This window comes from Pseudopodoces humilis, chromosome 6 (assembly GCF_049639895.1).
Source record: "Pseudopodoces humilis isolate 2021_Gansu_Grassland_sample_001 chromosome 6, ASM4963989v1, whole genome shotgun sequence".
Taxonomy (NCBI): Eukaryota; Metazoa; Chordata; class Aves; order Passeriformes; family Paridae; genus Pseudopodoces; species Pseudopodoces humilis.
Window position 1 is genome coordinate 70,533,075 of NC_142205.1, and position 14,517 is coordinate 70,547,591.

The 14,517-nt window shown below is 46.5% G+C and overlaps 1 protein-coding gene across 4 annotated transcripts in view; it reads right to left on the bottom strand.

The window, feature by feature from the left end:
• The window catches only part of LOC102109088 (extracellular matrix organizing protein FRAS1), a 105,606-nt gene that overhangs the window by 29,250 nt on the left and 61,839 nt on the right, over positions 1-14,517 (bottom strand). For all 4 annotated transcript variants that reach the window (XM_088057106.1, XM_088057107.1, XM_088057104.1 and 1 more), the window contains 10 exons: positions 14,260-14,412; positions 12,552-12,698; positions 9,602-9,748; positions 8,796-8,936; positions 8,566-8,706; positions 8,211-8,354; positions 7,593-7,863; positions 6,243-6,327; positions 4,262-4,576; positions 1,728-1,881 (listed from right to left, as the gene is read on the bottom strand). In XM_088057106.1, the coding sequence (XP_087913232.1) occupies positions 1,728-1,881; positions 4,262-4,576; positions 6,243-6,327; positions 7,593-7,863; positions 8,211-8,354; positions 8,566-8,706; positions 8,796-8,936; positions 9,602-9,748; positions 12,552-12,698; positions 14,260-14,412 (1,698 nt within the window). The remainder of the gene's footprint in view (positions 1-1,727; positions 1,882-4,261; positions 4,577-6,242; positions 6,328-7,592; positions 7,864-8,210; positions 8,355-8,565; positions 8,707-8,795; positions 8,937-9,601; positions 9,749-12,551; positions 12,699-14,259; positions 14,413-14,517) is intronic.

Consider the following 14,517-nt stretch of genomic DNA (forward strand, 5'->3'; position numbering starts at 1 on the left):
GAGGAACTTGGGAGAACACAGGGAGCAAGAGGTGCCTTTGCACCAACTAAGGAGCAGCCAAGGTAAATTCCCACCCAGTCAGAGCTTTTTTCCATGCAGTGTAAAGTGACAGAAACACCGGCAGAGTTCCCGAAAGCCATCGGCAGAAATTGAGACATGCCGGTGACATTGGGAAATCTTGTTAATTAATTCCATTAACCAGGTTGATAATTCTGCTGGCTGATAATTCATCACTCTGTTACGTGAAACATCCATCCTAAGCTCTCCCATTTCTTTCCACCCTTGGAAAGTTGGAGCAACAACAAAAGTAATTCAGCAAGATGCAGTATCACACTTCCATTCCATCACCGAACTCTGAGCTAAAATTCCTCTATCAGTACTCCAATTATATTCCAGATCTTATGGTTTTGCTCATGGGAGTTCCCCTAAAAATCAAAATCTATATTTGCTATAGGTATGAATATCTTTCCCATTAGTCACAGACTAAGTTAGGAAGATAAGCCCTCCTGGATTCAGGATCAATTTCCCACATTTCTGTCTCTCTTATTTTTTTCCCCTCCCTTTCTGCAAAACAGTATTTTAGATAAAATTTTGGAGAGCATTGATTTCTGCTGCTTATTCCTCACCTGCAGCTACAAACCTGTTTATGTTCCTGCAATTAATCACAGCAGCAATAATTATGGTGATACAAACACAAAACTATAAATTTTAGTTAGGGTTAGGCAGCAGGAGACAAGCTCCTCGGGGAAAAAATCCTGTTTTCATGTAAATGCTTATTAAAAATGAGAAGACAGACCTTCATCTGCAGAAAACTAAAAGGGGAATACAAATTAATTACTTCTCTTCTAAACTGAACAACTCTCATTATCTCTGTTTCCATCAGGTGCTGGCAGCTGTTATGGAAACCAGCCTGTCCTCACAGCAAAAGGAAAAAAAAAAATAAAGAAAAAAGCATGGATGTTGCTAGAGGGATCCTCTAATTTTCCCACATCAGCAAATTAAATGTGGTACCATTTCTCACAAGTGCAAAATGTGATATTCCAAGACATGGTTTTTGTGAGGAAAATGGTGATGCTGAGTAAGAAAAGAACATTTTTCTTTTCTATCCGAATTTCGTTACCCTCTGTGTGACACCTCTTTTTCATCCTGTTTTTCTCCATTTACAGCTCAGTCACAAATCCCAGAACCTTCCACACTCCCCCTTAAGCTGTGCCCAGAAGATCCTCCCTAAACACGGGGCTGCTGGTGAAAGCTCAGCTCAGAGCTTCTCAAAAGGAATTTGGGGACAAGAATTATCTACAGATCCAAACATCACCAACTCCCGTTTCGGTCGGCAACCCCTTCCTCTGGGACAAATTAAATCCCACGGCACGGAATTTAAGGAATTCTTCAAGGTAAACTTTTGCTCAGCAGTTTCTAGAGGTAGATACTACTCTGTGCTCCTCAAACCAGACATTCACCGTGGAGGATTATCTTTTGGCAGTAGGATTCTGCTCTCCCAGAGCTGTAAATACGCCAGGATTCCACCACCACAGAAACACAGATGATCAGGAAGGGCAGAAGTGCTTTGTTCCTTCACATGACCATTAGGAGTGGGAAAAGATGAGGTTAGCAGCACTCCCCCAGGGTGCCATTCCAAGGAAATATTCCCCCAAATGCTACTGCTGGTGCACACAACACCGTGGAAGGGCGCTGCTCTCGGAGAGCAGAACTCCAGAGGGATTTACCATGTCTGGGCTGGTCCTTGGAGATGGTGTAGGTGATGTCAGAGTCGCGGGCACCCGGCAGCTCGGCGTGCAGGATTGTCTTGGAGATCTGCAGCATTCCTCCCTGGGGCACCCAGACCAGGGAATTGGTCACCAGCCGGGGGCTCCCGTCACTCTGCAGGCAGGGGAACAGCAGGAAAAAGGATAACTGGAATGTGAGCAACGCCATGCTGATGGAAACAGACTTGCAAGGGGAAAGAGAGGATCAAGGAGAGCATTCTGGAATTCCATATGCATTCCACCCTGGTTGTCTGCTTGAAGAAATCCCTCAGACCCAATTCCCAGCCTGGAGAACTGACCTTGTCCTCTAATTCCTAATTTCCTGCTGCTGACCCTAAACCTTCCTGACCCAAGTCTCCCTCCATAATTTTGTCTTTTACCACCATCCTCATTCCTCTGAGCATCCACCCAAATCTTTAGTTACTCAGTGGCTCCTAACCTTCAAACTATTCCTGCTGCTTTTTGGGGTTCTTTTCCCAAATGAATATTTATCTAATATTAGTTTAAGCTTCCTGAAATGTGAATGTCAGCACTGGATTGCAGCAATAGTTTCACTACGGTTTCCATTTATTTCAGTACCACTACTCTGGCATTTGAGGATTATATCAGCTCTTTTTTGGCTCTAATTTCCTTTTTGGACAGGTCATCAAAATCCCCGTGACCTCTTCCATGCCATGGCTCCTTCTTATAACCCCAGCTGCTGTAAAAGTGACTTCTTTTCTAGATTTCTGCACATTCACCTTGAAACTGGCTGCGGCTGCAGTTCACCCTGAACTGTGTGATCATTCAAAACCCTGACTGCTCCATCTAAGGGTAGATCCTTCCCTCCTCATTTACTACTCCACATAATCAAATTGATAAATGACTCACTGCTGTGTTCTTCTGGATCTGCCACAGAGACAGGAGAGAGAGCTAAAAGGATGTTGGTGAAAAGGAGCCCCATTACAGGATGATTTCCCACCTCCTTTTTGGCATGTGTGCCGTGCACCCACCTAATTTGTACTCCACTTGCACTGTGGGTTTGTTATAAACATGGAAACCTTCAGCTTTTAGGTCACTAAATGACTGAATGTTCCTTCACTGGCCACATCAAACCCACCCAGCATGTTGTGATGCCATTCCCACATGGCTTTGATGCTGCTTGTTAGTAAGAACAGACTCATGAGACAGCCCTTTTTGCTTGGAAATCTATTTTAAAAACATATTTAACATGAATGAATTCACAGCACAGTAAAAGCATTTTCAGAGTGCTCAGGGAGGCTCACAAGCTCCCTGGCCCATGCTCCAGCTACCTGCTCCCAGGCAAGGCAAGGTCAGCTGCCTTGCAAATACCTTGGAGACCTCCCTTAGCTGGATCTCTAGAGGTCTGGGGTACCCCAAAAATAAACATCTTTTGCCTTTTTTTCCTGTGTTTCCCCTGGCCTCGCAGAAAAGAAAGGCTTCCACGTCCCTGTTTCAGACTGCAACAGCTCCAGCAAAGGGTCTGGATGGGAAAAGCAGCCATGAGCAACCAAAGGGACTGGAAAAAGCCCTGAAAGCTGCCCTGCTCTCACCTCTGTCACCACCTTCGTTCTCCTCTGGAGCCAAGTGCTGCACAGAGAAACGTGGAACGATAAGGAGAGACAAGGGAGGCCGAAACAGGGTAATAAAAGAACTGCTCTCAGCAATTCACCCTCACTGGCATTTACAAGAACCAGCTTAATCAACAGTGGGGGGAGAAAGGCGTTACAAAGAACACAGAGTGGTGTCCAAGCATTTTCACAGTCCTTGTGATCCTATACAGGCTCCTTAGAGCCATGGAAGCGGTCTGGGTGAAGAAACCACAGGCAGAGCTCCTCTTATTCCAGGAGTCTAATAACAGCACCAGCCTTGAAAGCAATTCCTTTTTCATCCCCAGAGCGCTGTGTGAGTCACTGTGCTAATTAACGTTAATTACTACCGTAGCTTTAGGAGAACCTGCAGGGTCCAAATGGGATCAGTGCCTCAGTGTGTGGAACTCCACGGATGCACAGAGTGCTCGCCACGCTCCCTTCAAATTCTCATGCCCAAGTGGCTGTGAAAGACATCTGACTCAGCAGAGAGGGCAAACGAGGGGCGATGTCATCTCCTCCTAACTCCTTCCCAGGGAACTCGAAGACACTGTGTCAGATCTCTACATAAAAGACTGCAAACTGTGACCTTCTCTACTGGCAGCTCTAATGACAGCTCTACTTTTTGTTACTCTTTCACATGAATAAGGAATGAAGATATCTTCAGCTTTTTCTCCTTCTCTTCTTATTACAGTTTATTACTTTTTATCAAAGAACTGTGGACTTTGAATCATCGAAGCTGCACGACTCGAGCTGCTGCAAACCAAAAATTCGGGCGACCTCCAAAACCCAACCCATCCACTCCTTTCTCCGGCTGCTTACTCAGGATTAGTGACACCTCAGGGACAGAGCTGCACTTCTCCACGCTCACCATCTGCCTGCCAGGGTTTATGTGCTGGCACATACCTTGGGAGCAATCCTGATGTGCAGCAGGATGTTCTGGAAGTGGTACCCGTCGCTCACTTGCAGAAGAGCCGCGTCCTGCCGGCTGTCGGAGCCGTCGTGGGCGTAGCGCAGCCGCCCGCCCGCGAGGTCAGCCAGGTGGAAGGTGGCGGGGTTCCCAGAGGGCCCCAGCAGCCTCCCGTGGTGTGGAGGCTCCAGAACCATCAGCACCACGTCCTGAGGATTGTCACTGTCCCCCACACCAAGCACCAGCTCCGATACCGTCCCTGTTTCCCCCCTGCCGACAAGGAGGGGCTCGTTCCTGAACACGTACGGGGCCTGGAACACAAAAGCAGCTCTGAGGCGTCTGGTGAACCTGGGAGACTGGATCACGATCAAAGGATGGAATTAAAAGTTTGGGGATAAGGACATCAGCTCACTTCCCACCTGGAAATCTCCTGTTTCTTAGCAGAAGAGAATCACTCTCCACACCTTTTCCCCCTGATGGGCAGATCTTATAACATTTAGCATTTAAACAGAATTAGTGCCATTAAAAGGAGGTTCTCATGCCACATTAGGCTTAGGAAAGGCAAAAACTTAGGACATGTATATAGGAAGCATCTGACTAGCTGATCCTCATTAGCCCTTTGAGATGACAGCGAAACTGGGTGTCTCCATCATCAGTATTTATTTCATTTCCAACACTCCCCACAGCCTTACTCAACTTACACCAAAGATCTGCTAGAGGCCACATTTCTGCTGGTTTAAATTAGTTCTCCAGTTCTTTGTCATCATGAAAGTTTCAATCTGCAGTCTCTATTGATCCCAACAAACATCATTTGCCAAGGGTAATGCGCTGCCTCGGGAGGGAGGCGGTCCCGCAGAGACCAAGTCAAAGCCCTGGGATCATCCATCAGGGAGCCAACTGCTGCCACCTCACCTGTGCACCAATTCCCAGGGTTATTAGGGATCATCAGGCAAAATTCCTATCATTAAACCTCACTTATGTATTCTGGGGCAGTGACTGCAGCTCTAACTTAGGTGAACCTCCTGCCGAGGTAAACAAGAGATTAGGCTGAGCCAAAATCTCAGCACCAGCCAGAATCAATATACACATGGCAGGATCAAAACCCACAGTTTGTCTTATTCTAAAGGACAAACCAGAATGTTTCTAATTTCCAGAAGTTATGGGAATGACTAATATGGAATATAAATTACTTGTGCTGAGGGTGGAGGCTGAGCCAGGCTTGTAGGCAGGAAGGAGCCAGCACCAAAGAGTTCTGTCAAGTCATTTGGTGCCCCTCTGAGGATGCAAATGGGCCTTAAGAGCAGCAGATTCTCTTTTGCACTTTAAGGTCTCTGTTTGTAAGGATATGCCAAGTAGTCACAACTTCTGATTGAGCTCAGTGCAAGCTGCAAAGCCCCCCTGGAAACCTAGAACCCCTTAAGGTGCCTGTACCCATTCTGGGGTGAGAACCATGTATTGTCCCACAGACTTTAAATAACAGTAATACATGGACAACAGGCAGTACCATCACCTTGCCCACAAGTGGTGAGAAGTTTAAGAGACAAACTTGAAATAGCTCATGCTGATTTAATTCCCAGCCGCCCTCGAACTGAGCACAGAACTTGAACGTCAAAGCCTTCCTGCCATCGGGATCAATCCTGGCCCAATTGCCCTGCAGCAAGAGGCTGAACTGGAGCATCAGCAGATCCAAAGGATAATTGAAGCAATAGGGATTCCTTAGCCCTTGCTGATAATTGCTCTGTGATTGCAGAGCTGCAACTCCCTGCACAAGCAAGATGACACAGGCCAGCTTTTCCAGTCAATTCCCCAAGTCCCTTTCCTCCATGTGACCCTCGGCTGTTGCCCCTAAGGGAGAGTTGAGTCCAATTTGTCTGATCTGAACCCCTGCTCGAGTTCTGCCCAGCTTTTTTGTTATCCCTGCAGGAAACCAGGGCTTCAAATGGTACAAAATTTGGGGTTGTTTCCAGGCTTGGTTACCTGTGTTGAGAAGGCTTGAATGTTGATCACCTCAAGGTGGGAGAACGACTTCTGATCACTGACCTTCAAGGAAAACTGTCCTTTCCTAAACAGGTCCCCAGCAAGCCAAAACACAGGATAATATAAATTAATGAAGTACTCTTCCATGATCATTATCATCAAGAATGATAAGCATGTTATATATTCAGCAAAAATGACTGGCTCAGTGACAGAAGCTTTAGCTCAAGTTTTCTTCAATTACGTTTTTATAGTATTTTTACCTCAAGATTCACAACAGTCACAACAGGTAATAAAAAACACCTTTAGCTGTGCAATAATATACCCTCATCTCCCTTTAAAGAGCGTTATCCACGTCGGATGGCATCCCCAGGATAAAGTGCCAATTGGAAATGTCAGCCACTTGCTGCTAAACAAAAATGTCACTTATCTGGCTTCAGGACTTGCCAGGGTTTTTCCTTCCCATTTACTTTTCAGTGATGCCACCCAAACACCCTGAAGTTTAAAGTAACAGTATGAATAATAAATAGAGTAATATTTAGTAATAAAGCAGCTTTGTTTCTCGAGACGAGATGCTAACATGTCATGGTGACTACCAGGTAGATGAACAAAAAAAAAAGCAGGACACGGGAACAAATGCCTGAAGTCTGATGAACGCCAACTAACCCTTGGCACCAGCACACCCTGAAAGTCTTCTTCAGATCTTATTTACATCAAAGACCTCCCTGATTTATACAGCCAGAAAGTCAGAACAGTTCCACCGACGTCACTCTGCTGCCAAGGCTTTAAGGTGATGCAAATCAAGTGGGAAATCTGGCAGCATGACTGGCTTATTGCCTGGCTGCAGGAAAAACCTGCTTCCTTGCACCATCCCTCCAGTGTGAGCTTTGCCAGTCACTAATCACCACTAATTATTCCAGGGTACTAACACAGCTCATACTGGAGGCAAATGAGGAATGGCTGAAGGCAAACTAAACAAACAGCACAGCAGTGATGTCACTTGAGCATCTTCCTAACAGCATCAACAAACTGTGGTAACAATCAGACTAATAACATGCCAGTTTTAACTCTCAGCTGAGTATCCTGAAGATGGGACAGATTGCTGCACCCCAAAAGCACAGCAGGTTTGGGAGATGGGTCACAGTGACCTCTTGTACCATGAACTGACAGGTTTTGCACCACCGGTTACACTACGGTACAGTGTAAGTATGCTGGAAGTTGATTCAGCCGCAGTGGGAAGCGTGCCTCCCTGCAGGAATGCTTCCAAGGAAGAAGGAAATAGCCCTTCTTAAGACACAGCAATTTTTTTGTGAGGCAAAAACTCGGGGAAAAAAAAATCTTCCCTGCAATCACCTGGGCTCCTGTGCGCTGTGCACGAAGCGGACCCTCCTCTCCCGCACATCCCTGCAGCTGAAGCGCTGGCCGCGGCTCAGCGGCAGCTCCTGCCCATCCCGCAGCATCACCAGCCGCCCGGTGGAGGGAACGCTCTCCACGTGGAACAGCGGCTGGCCCGAGGCACCGGCAGCATCACACACACCCAGCAAGGCCAGGTCGAGGGGCTGCACCCCACCGATCCCCACCGCCAGGGTGCTGCTCACACGGGAGCTCGAGGGGTGCCTGCTGGCTGAAGGGAAAGAAGGGAGAGGGGTTACTGCAGGAATCACCGCGGGCTGTGCTGGCATCCTGCCTGTCACCACTGTTTTTTGGGTGCCCTGCTCGTTCCCGACTCCAGGTGAACTGCAATCCATCCCAATCGCCACCACGACTTGGGTAAATCACTTCCCACCCCGATTTCCCCATCACAGAATTAAAAGCCAACACTCTCTGGCTTGCCCTGCAGACAGGCTAGTAAATCTTCATTTAGAATAAAGAATGGATAAGCAGCCACTAAACTCGATTCAGGAAGGGATTTCCCCCAAGATATTTTGTCACTGGTTTTACACTGATGATAAATGGTGCTCTCTCACTCACCTTCTTTGCACTCCCTGCTCCGTGTATTGCCATAGAAACCCTGGCCACAGGCAGAAACACAGGTCTTGTTCTTCAGAAACGTGGTGCTATCACAGAGGTGGCACAGGCTGCCACTGTCACACTCCAGGCACCCAGGAGGACAAGCTGCATCGAGTGGAAAGCACAACCCCCAATGAGACACTGCAAAACCACGCAGAGCCGTCCCCAGGGTCAGAGCACAAACACCACTTAGGGTGTGTGTCTTACCTACCTGACAAAAAGAGTCAAGACAGCGGGCAGAGAGTTATGACAGAAGTGGGCAACAAGTTCCTTCCTCGTTTGCCCACTGTCCCTGCACCAAGCTCGCTGTTCTCACCTGCGCACCGGCGCTGTGCCTCGTCTGGGAAGTGTCTCTGCCCACATTTGGGAACACAAAGGCTGCCCAGGAGGAAGAATGGGGCTGGGCAAAGGCTGCACTTGTCTGCCTGGTGGCACTGAAGGCAGGGCTGATCACACCCTACAGAGACACACACAGGCAAAGAGCTCAACTTGACATGGGAGACAAGCAGGGAAACGTGTCAGAAGTAATGCTCCATAAAAACTCACTCTGGCACGTGTCTGATTCCCGGTAGAAAGCTGGAGGGCACTCTTCCACACAGGCTCCTTCATGGAGAACATAGCCTTCCATGCACTGCAGGCAGTCAGTCCTCTGGGGACCTTTGCAGGCGTTACAGCTCCAATCACACTCTGGAAGAAAACAAAAATCACTTTAGGGCAGCCCTTTCTGGGGCGCTCACCCCGCACAAGGGCTCGGCACTCGGGGTCTACAAGCTGTGGGAAAATATCACTTATTTTCATTATGGAACACTCTGCTGAGGAGCTCTGGAAATCTTTCAAGTCACATGTCTTTTAAATCACTCCAAACTGCTGTTTCTGCACAGCCATCCAGTGATGCAAGATTTAATAAGACAGAGAGAGAGAGACAGGTAAGTAGAGGAGGCCAGATAAGCCCCCTAAAAGAGACTTATCCTGGCAAGCTCACTCGTTATCAGCTGACCCGTGACTAAATGAATTGCTGGACCTGACCCCTGAAAACTTTGCTGGCTCAGTTACAAAATCATTTACAAGAGAGCGATTTGCAATAATCTTGTTCCACTGAAAGGCTCAAGTATGTGACAGCAGGCTGCCCAAAAAGCAAAAAAAAACCTGCAGGAACCTCGCAAGCAACCTGTCACTGAACAATTTTCCCCTTCCTACACCCTTTTTAAAGCAAGCCACCTGCACAGTTCCCGCTGCCATCTAACGGATCCTTAGCCAAGGCACTTGTACTTATTTCCTTTTTCCTTTCCTTTTTTAATTTTTAATTTTTTTTATTTCTAATTTTTCCTTGAAACCAGCAACGTATCTTTCACCTCTGCAAGTGTTGCTGGAAAAATCCAGGTAATACTGATGAGCACAGCTGTCATCCTGGCACTCCCCAAAGAGCAGGACCTTGGCTGCATCTCTGCACGACGTGCAGCCGGCGGCAGAATCGCAGCTCCGGCACTGGCTGCTGCAAGCTGTGCAAAGACAAGGAAAATCAGAGTCATTCCTGCACCAGTAAAAATGGTGTTAACCCTGCAGCCTTCCTGCTCCTCTTGTCTTCTGTGGAGAATTCAGAGTTTTTGCTTGTTTTGTTTCACGTTCTCTAAAGTGTAAAGAGCCTCATTCCACTTGGAATCTGCTGGAATGTCCCCTTCATGCTGCTTCTTACTCTTCTCTGGACAGGTCAAAGTAAAACATGAATCCAAATCCCCAGATAAGAGCTTTCCCTGTCTCTGTTTTTTTCTTAATTTCCCTTGGGCAACCTGAATTTCATATAACTCTTTACCCAGAAACAAGAGAATTTGGAGAGTAGAGTAGACTGCTGCAATCCTTGGTGGGACCAAAGGCCCATGTAATTTCACTTAACGTTTCCACCTTTTTATCTGCACACAGTGTGAAATTCTGGAGCTGCAGGGAGCAATAAAGATGCCAGGAAAAAAAAGTAATTCAAGGATTTACTGAATCTAGGATCAAAGTCCAGAGGTTCAGAATATTTCAACTCACCTCTTTGATGTCCAGGAACTAAACTTCACAGGAGGCTGTACTAACAGTTTGGGTGATAAATACTGACATGTTAATTCAAAACACAGTTTTATAACCAAAAAACCTCCAAATACCAAAGGAAATGTCAAAATACCCACGTTGCTCTCACTGAAGCAAGAACACGGTGTTTTTAAAAACAGTTCCTTGTTTTAGCTCCTCTAAAAAATGTCACAGAAGGTTTGCATTTTAGTGATGAACAAATGATTTCTATCAAAATGTTTACCTAAAGACTCAAGTTAGGTGCCACTCCGATTTTTCTTCACTTAAGAACACTCCATGAAAAAAAAAAAAAAAAATCACTTTTTTAAAGTGCTCCAAAGAACCAACTATTGAAAATACAGTAAAGCATTCTACATGAGGTCTAAATCCATGGAAATCAGGCTATCCATGGAGGCATGCCAGAAGAGCAAGCAAAAGCTGTGTCTGGAAGCAAACCTGTCTGCTTGCTTTATCAGCATGACTCTGTATCTGCATTTTTAAGCCCATGAAGGACTTGTTAAGCTTCTCCCTGTTCCTGGGCCAGGATGTCATTGAGTTTAAAAATATCTCCCAGAGCCCATACGTGCACTTAGCATCTCTCTGAACCTCATTCCAACCCTGAGTTCCTCAAAAGTGCAAAGAGACTAAAATAAACGTTGAAGAGAGACCAGATTTTCTCAGCCTAACAGCCAACCTCCCATTAAACAATCTTCACTCCCTCCAAGTGGCAGTTTCCCAGCAGCCTGGGACAATTTGGATCTCCGTGGCTTATCAGCAGCACTTGAAAAGGCACAAGTGACACTTGGAATGACAAAAATCCAACACACTTGGCCTTGAGCCTGCTGCTCCAAGGATTACAAACACTTCTTAAAAAGCCATTTGCAATGAGGAGATTAGAGTAGCTGAATTGCCTTGCAAAAAAAAAAAATAATAATAAAAAAAAAATCTATTTGAAGTTGAGCCCCTGAACCAAATTCAGGAAGGGTGCAGGCCTCAGGAACATTCCTGGTCTACCTTGATATCCTGAGGCAGGAGCTGTCGGCAGGACAACTTTAATTAGAAAGGGGCATGTTAATTAGGAAGGGAGATATTCTGGTGCAGCAAGCAATCAGGGAATCCCTACTGCAGGAGAAGACTAAGTATTTTGTTGAGCTTGTAGGAAACCAGCCAGAAGAGCAAGAATCCTTTTGTTTTTTTTTTTCCCACAACAGAAGAATGGCACAAGTCCTTCCCACCTTTCCAGTCTATTTCCTTGAACCTATGTGTCTCCATTTCTGCTGATCAGATGGAAATAATAGGTTCAGGAGAACCATCTGTTTCAACAAAAGGCAGGTAAAGCTGACAACCACATCCGTTTCCTCCTACAGGACCTCATCAGTGACAAAATTGGGTCTAGGTAGGATGACACTGACACCTGGACTCAGTGTAACAGAGTTATTTTATCATAAATCCGGAGAATTTAAATCAAGGTAATGCAGGACTTCAATAATCTGAGTATTCAGGTTCACAGTGACCAAACCACTATTCACTCATTTTCACATGTGTGTATTACAGTGGGGCAATTCAAGCAGAGCTTTTTCCAGTTTATTCTATCTTTGGGCCATACCATTTTGCATTTTGAAGCATCAAGCCAAATAATTATGAGAGGAATAACCCAGGGCCAGAGTGAACACAAAATAATAAAGGAAAAGAGAGGCCCTGAGAGATTAACAAAGGATAGCAAGAATAGGAGAAAACATAACTTAATATCAGATGAATTCCACCAGATGATTAGGATCAGCTCAGGTCTGTGTCTACCAAGGTGTACCTTGTTTCTTCTGGGGTTTCACATGAGGAGAAATGGATATAAATGCTACAATGCAGCTTCCATGGCATGTACTGGCAGGCAGTGCAGTGGGGAGGGGGTTTGCCTTAGTAAGGATTGATTAAAACTGGTCTCAACTCGCCAGGTTTCCATCAAGCTCAGAATCCTTCACAGGGAAACCTACATAAAGTGCTCCTGCAGATTCTTTACAGCAGGACACAAAGCCTCTTGTCTTTGAGGTCAATAACAAAACTGCAACTGTTTTCAAACTTCAGCCCTGCTGTAGGCTCTGCTCCTGAGGCAGCTCATCACCTCTGTCAACTCACATCGCGTTTTTAGGCACTTGAAACCTTTCCTTTCCAGCCAACAGGAACAGTGAGCAAAGGAACAAGAAAAGACACGTCGGTAAGAGCACTGAGGAAAGGAGAGAGGGCTGGAGGGGAGGCACTCACGTCTGCAGGTCTGCCTGTCATCCCTGTAGTATCCCAGGGAGCAGAGCGGAGCGCACGCGCCCATGTGGGACAGAACCAGGCTGGCGTTGCAGGAGGAACAGGAGAAGGGACCCTCGCCGGTGCAGCTTTTACACGAAGGGTGGCACCCTGCAGGGACAGCAAAAAGCAGTGTTTCTGTTCAAGGAAAAGCAGGTCTCAGGGCAAGTTTCACAAGCTTCAGCAGAAACACTCTCAGAGACTGAGAGCAGGGATGGCGAGCACCAGAAGCTCCTGCCAAGTCCTCAGTGGTGCCCAGTGCCTCCTGCCCAAGAAAGGATCCTCTCCTTTCTTTCTCTTTTTACCCTCTTCAAGCTTCCCTTCTTAAGAAAAACCCTTGCAGGATCTGGCCAGGACCTGTCTAAATTAAAAAGGGCAAGCACATACCTCCCTCTCATACTTTGTCCCAACTAGCTTCAGGTTAGATCCTCTTTGTCTATGCAGGAACCATCTACTGCTTTTCTGACAATTCCACACTTCCCTGAAGATTCACATCCATCCCTTCAGCAGGAATTGCACTGATGGAGACCAGACTACCTCCATGCACCCTCATGACTTTTCAAGCTCATTTCTTAGTCTGACCAAAGAAATTTAAAATATCACAGTGGCTGAGGTCAATGTACCCTATTACTTTCTCCTGAGAGGTTACACACAAAATTATTAGTCTGTTTTACTTCTTGACAGGCCTTTACCTAAAGATTGATGTCATCATTACACCTATCATGATAGGTGTAAAATTAATCATGAGTCAAAGTGGACAAAAGAATCAGAAGCAACCACACTGGATTGCTGGGAATCTTAAAAGCCAGAACAGAATGTCTTATGAGTTTTGGCATAGTCTGAAAAATGCACAACTCCTTTTAAATGAAACCTTTAAACCAAAGGGAAGATATGTTATCCCTAGGCTTACATTTCCAGGAAGGCAAAACCTCTCTCTCTCTCTCTCAGGGGCCTTTCCAATCAGGTGACAGAGTATGTTTCATAGCTCTGAGATCTCATCTGTCAAAAACAGGTAAATAAACACACAGCTCCCGGCATGCTGGAGAGAAGCTTTGAAATATTACCCACCCTAAACTAGATTAGGAAATGCCACTTGCTGCAAAAGGAGCATCTACATTGCGCTGAATTTCTGGTCTTGGTTCCTTTCTCAGAAACTAAATACCCTTTGTTCAGCATTGAGCTTTACCACATCTCTATCAGCCACAGAACAAGAAAAGGAACCTGCTTCCTTTTAAGAGCCCAGGGAGTATAAAGCAGCTCAGACAATGACTGGAATACCAAACCACATCAACAACTAAAAGTGGAGGAGATGCAGGGACACGTTAGAAAATAAAACACGCCGCCAGCACTGCATCCATTGTGCCAGCCTAGAATGATGAATGGAATTGGCTTTCTGTTTTAGGAGCTGCTACAAGCCATCACCTTCTGGGCCATCACTGCAGCAAGACAAGCCTCAATAACAGACCTTAGTTAGGGTGATGTTCCACCTCAGGCTGCAAAATATCCTGAGGAACTCCTACCAGCGAGGAAAAAAACCCCAAACCGCTCAAGTGCAGCATCCTGCCAGCCGGACAGAGCTTCTCTACTAAACAGGAACCGCTTCATGGAACTTCTCACAAGGATCCAGGCAGTTCCTTGCAGCAACTCGAGGCGTGTGCAGGGCCCAACTCACTTTTGCAGGCTCCGCTCTGGGCGTAGTGTCCCGGAGGACAGTCGGGCAGGCAGCGATCCCCCAGGAGCAGGTGCCGCGCGTTCTGGCACTTGAGGCACACGCTGCCCGTGTCCCGCAGGTTGGCCACGCACTGCTGGCACAGGGGGTGGCAGTCTAGAGGGAACAGGGAACAAGAGGACACTGAGAACAGAGGGACAGCACAGAGCTTAGCTGAAAACTCCAGGTGGGCACGAGGGATTGAACTTTGAGAGCAAATCC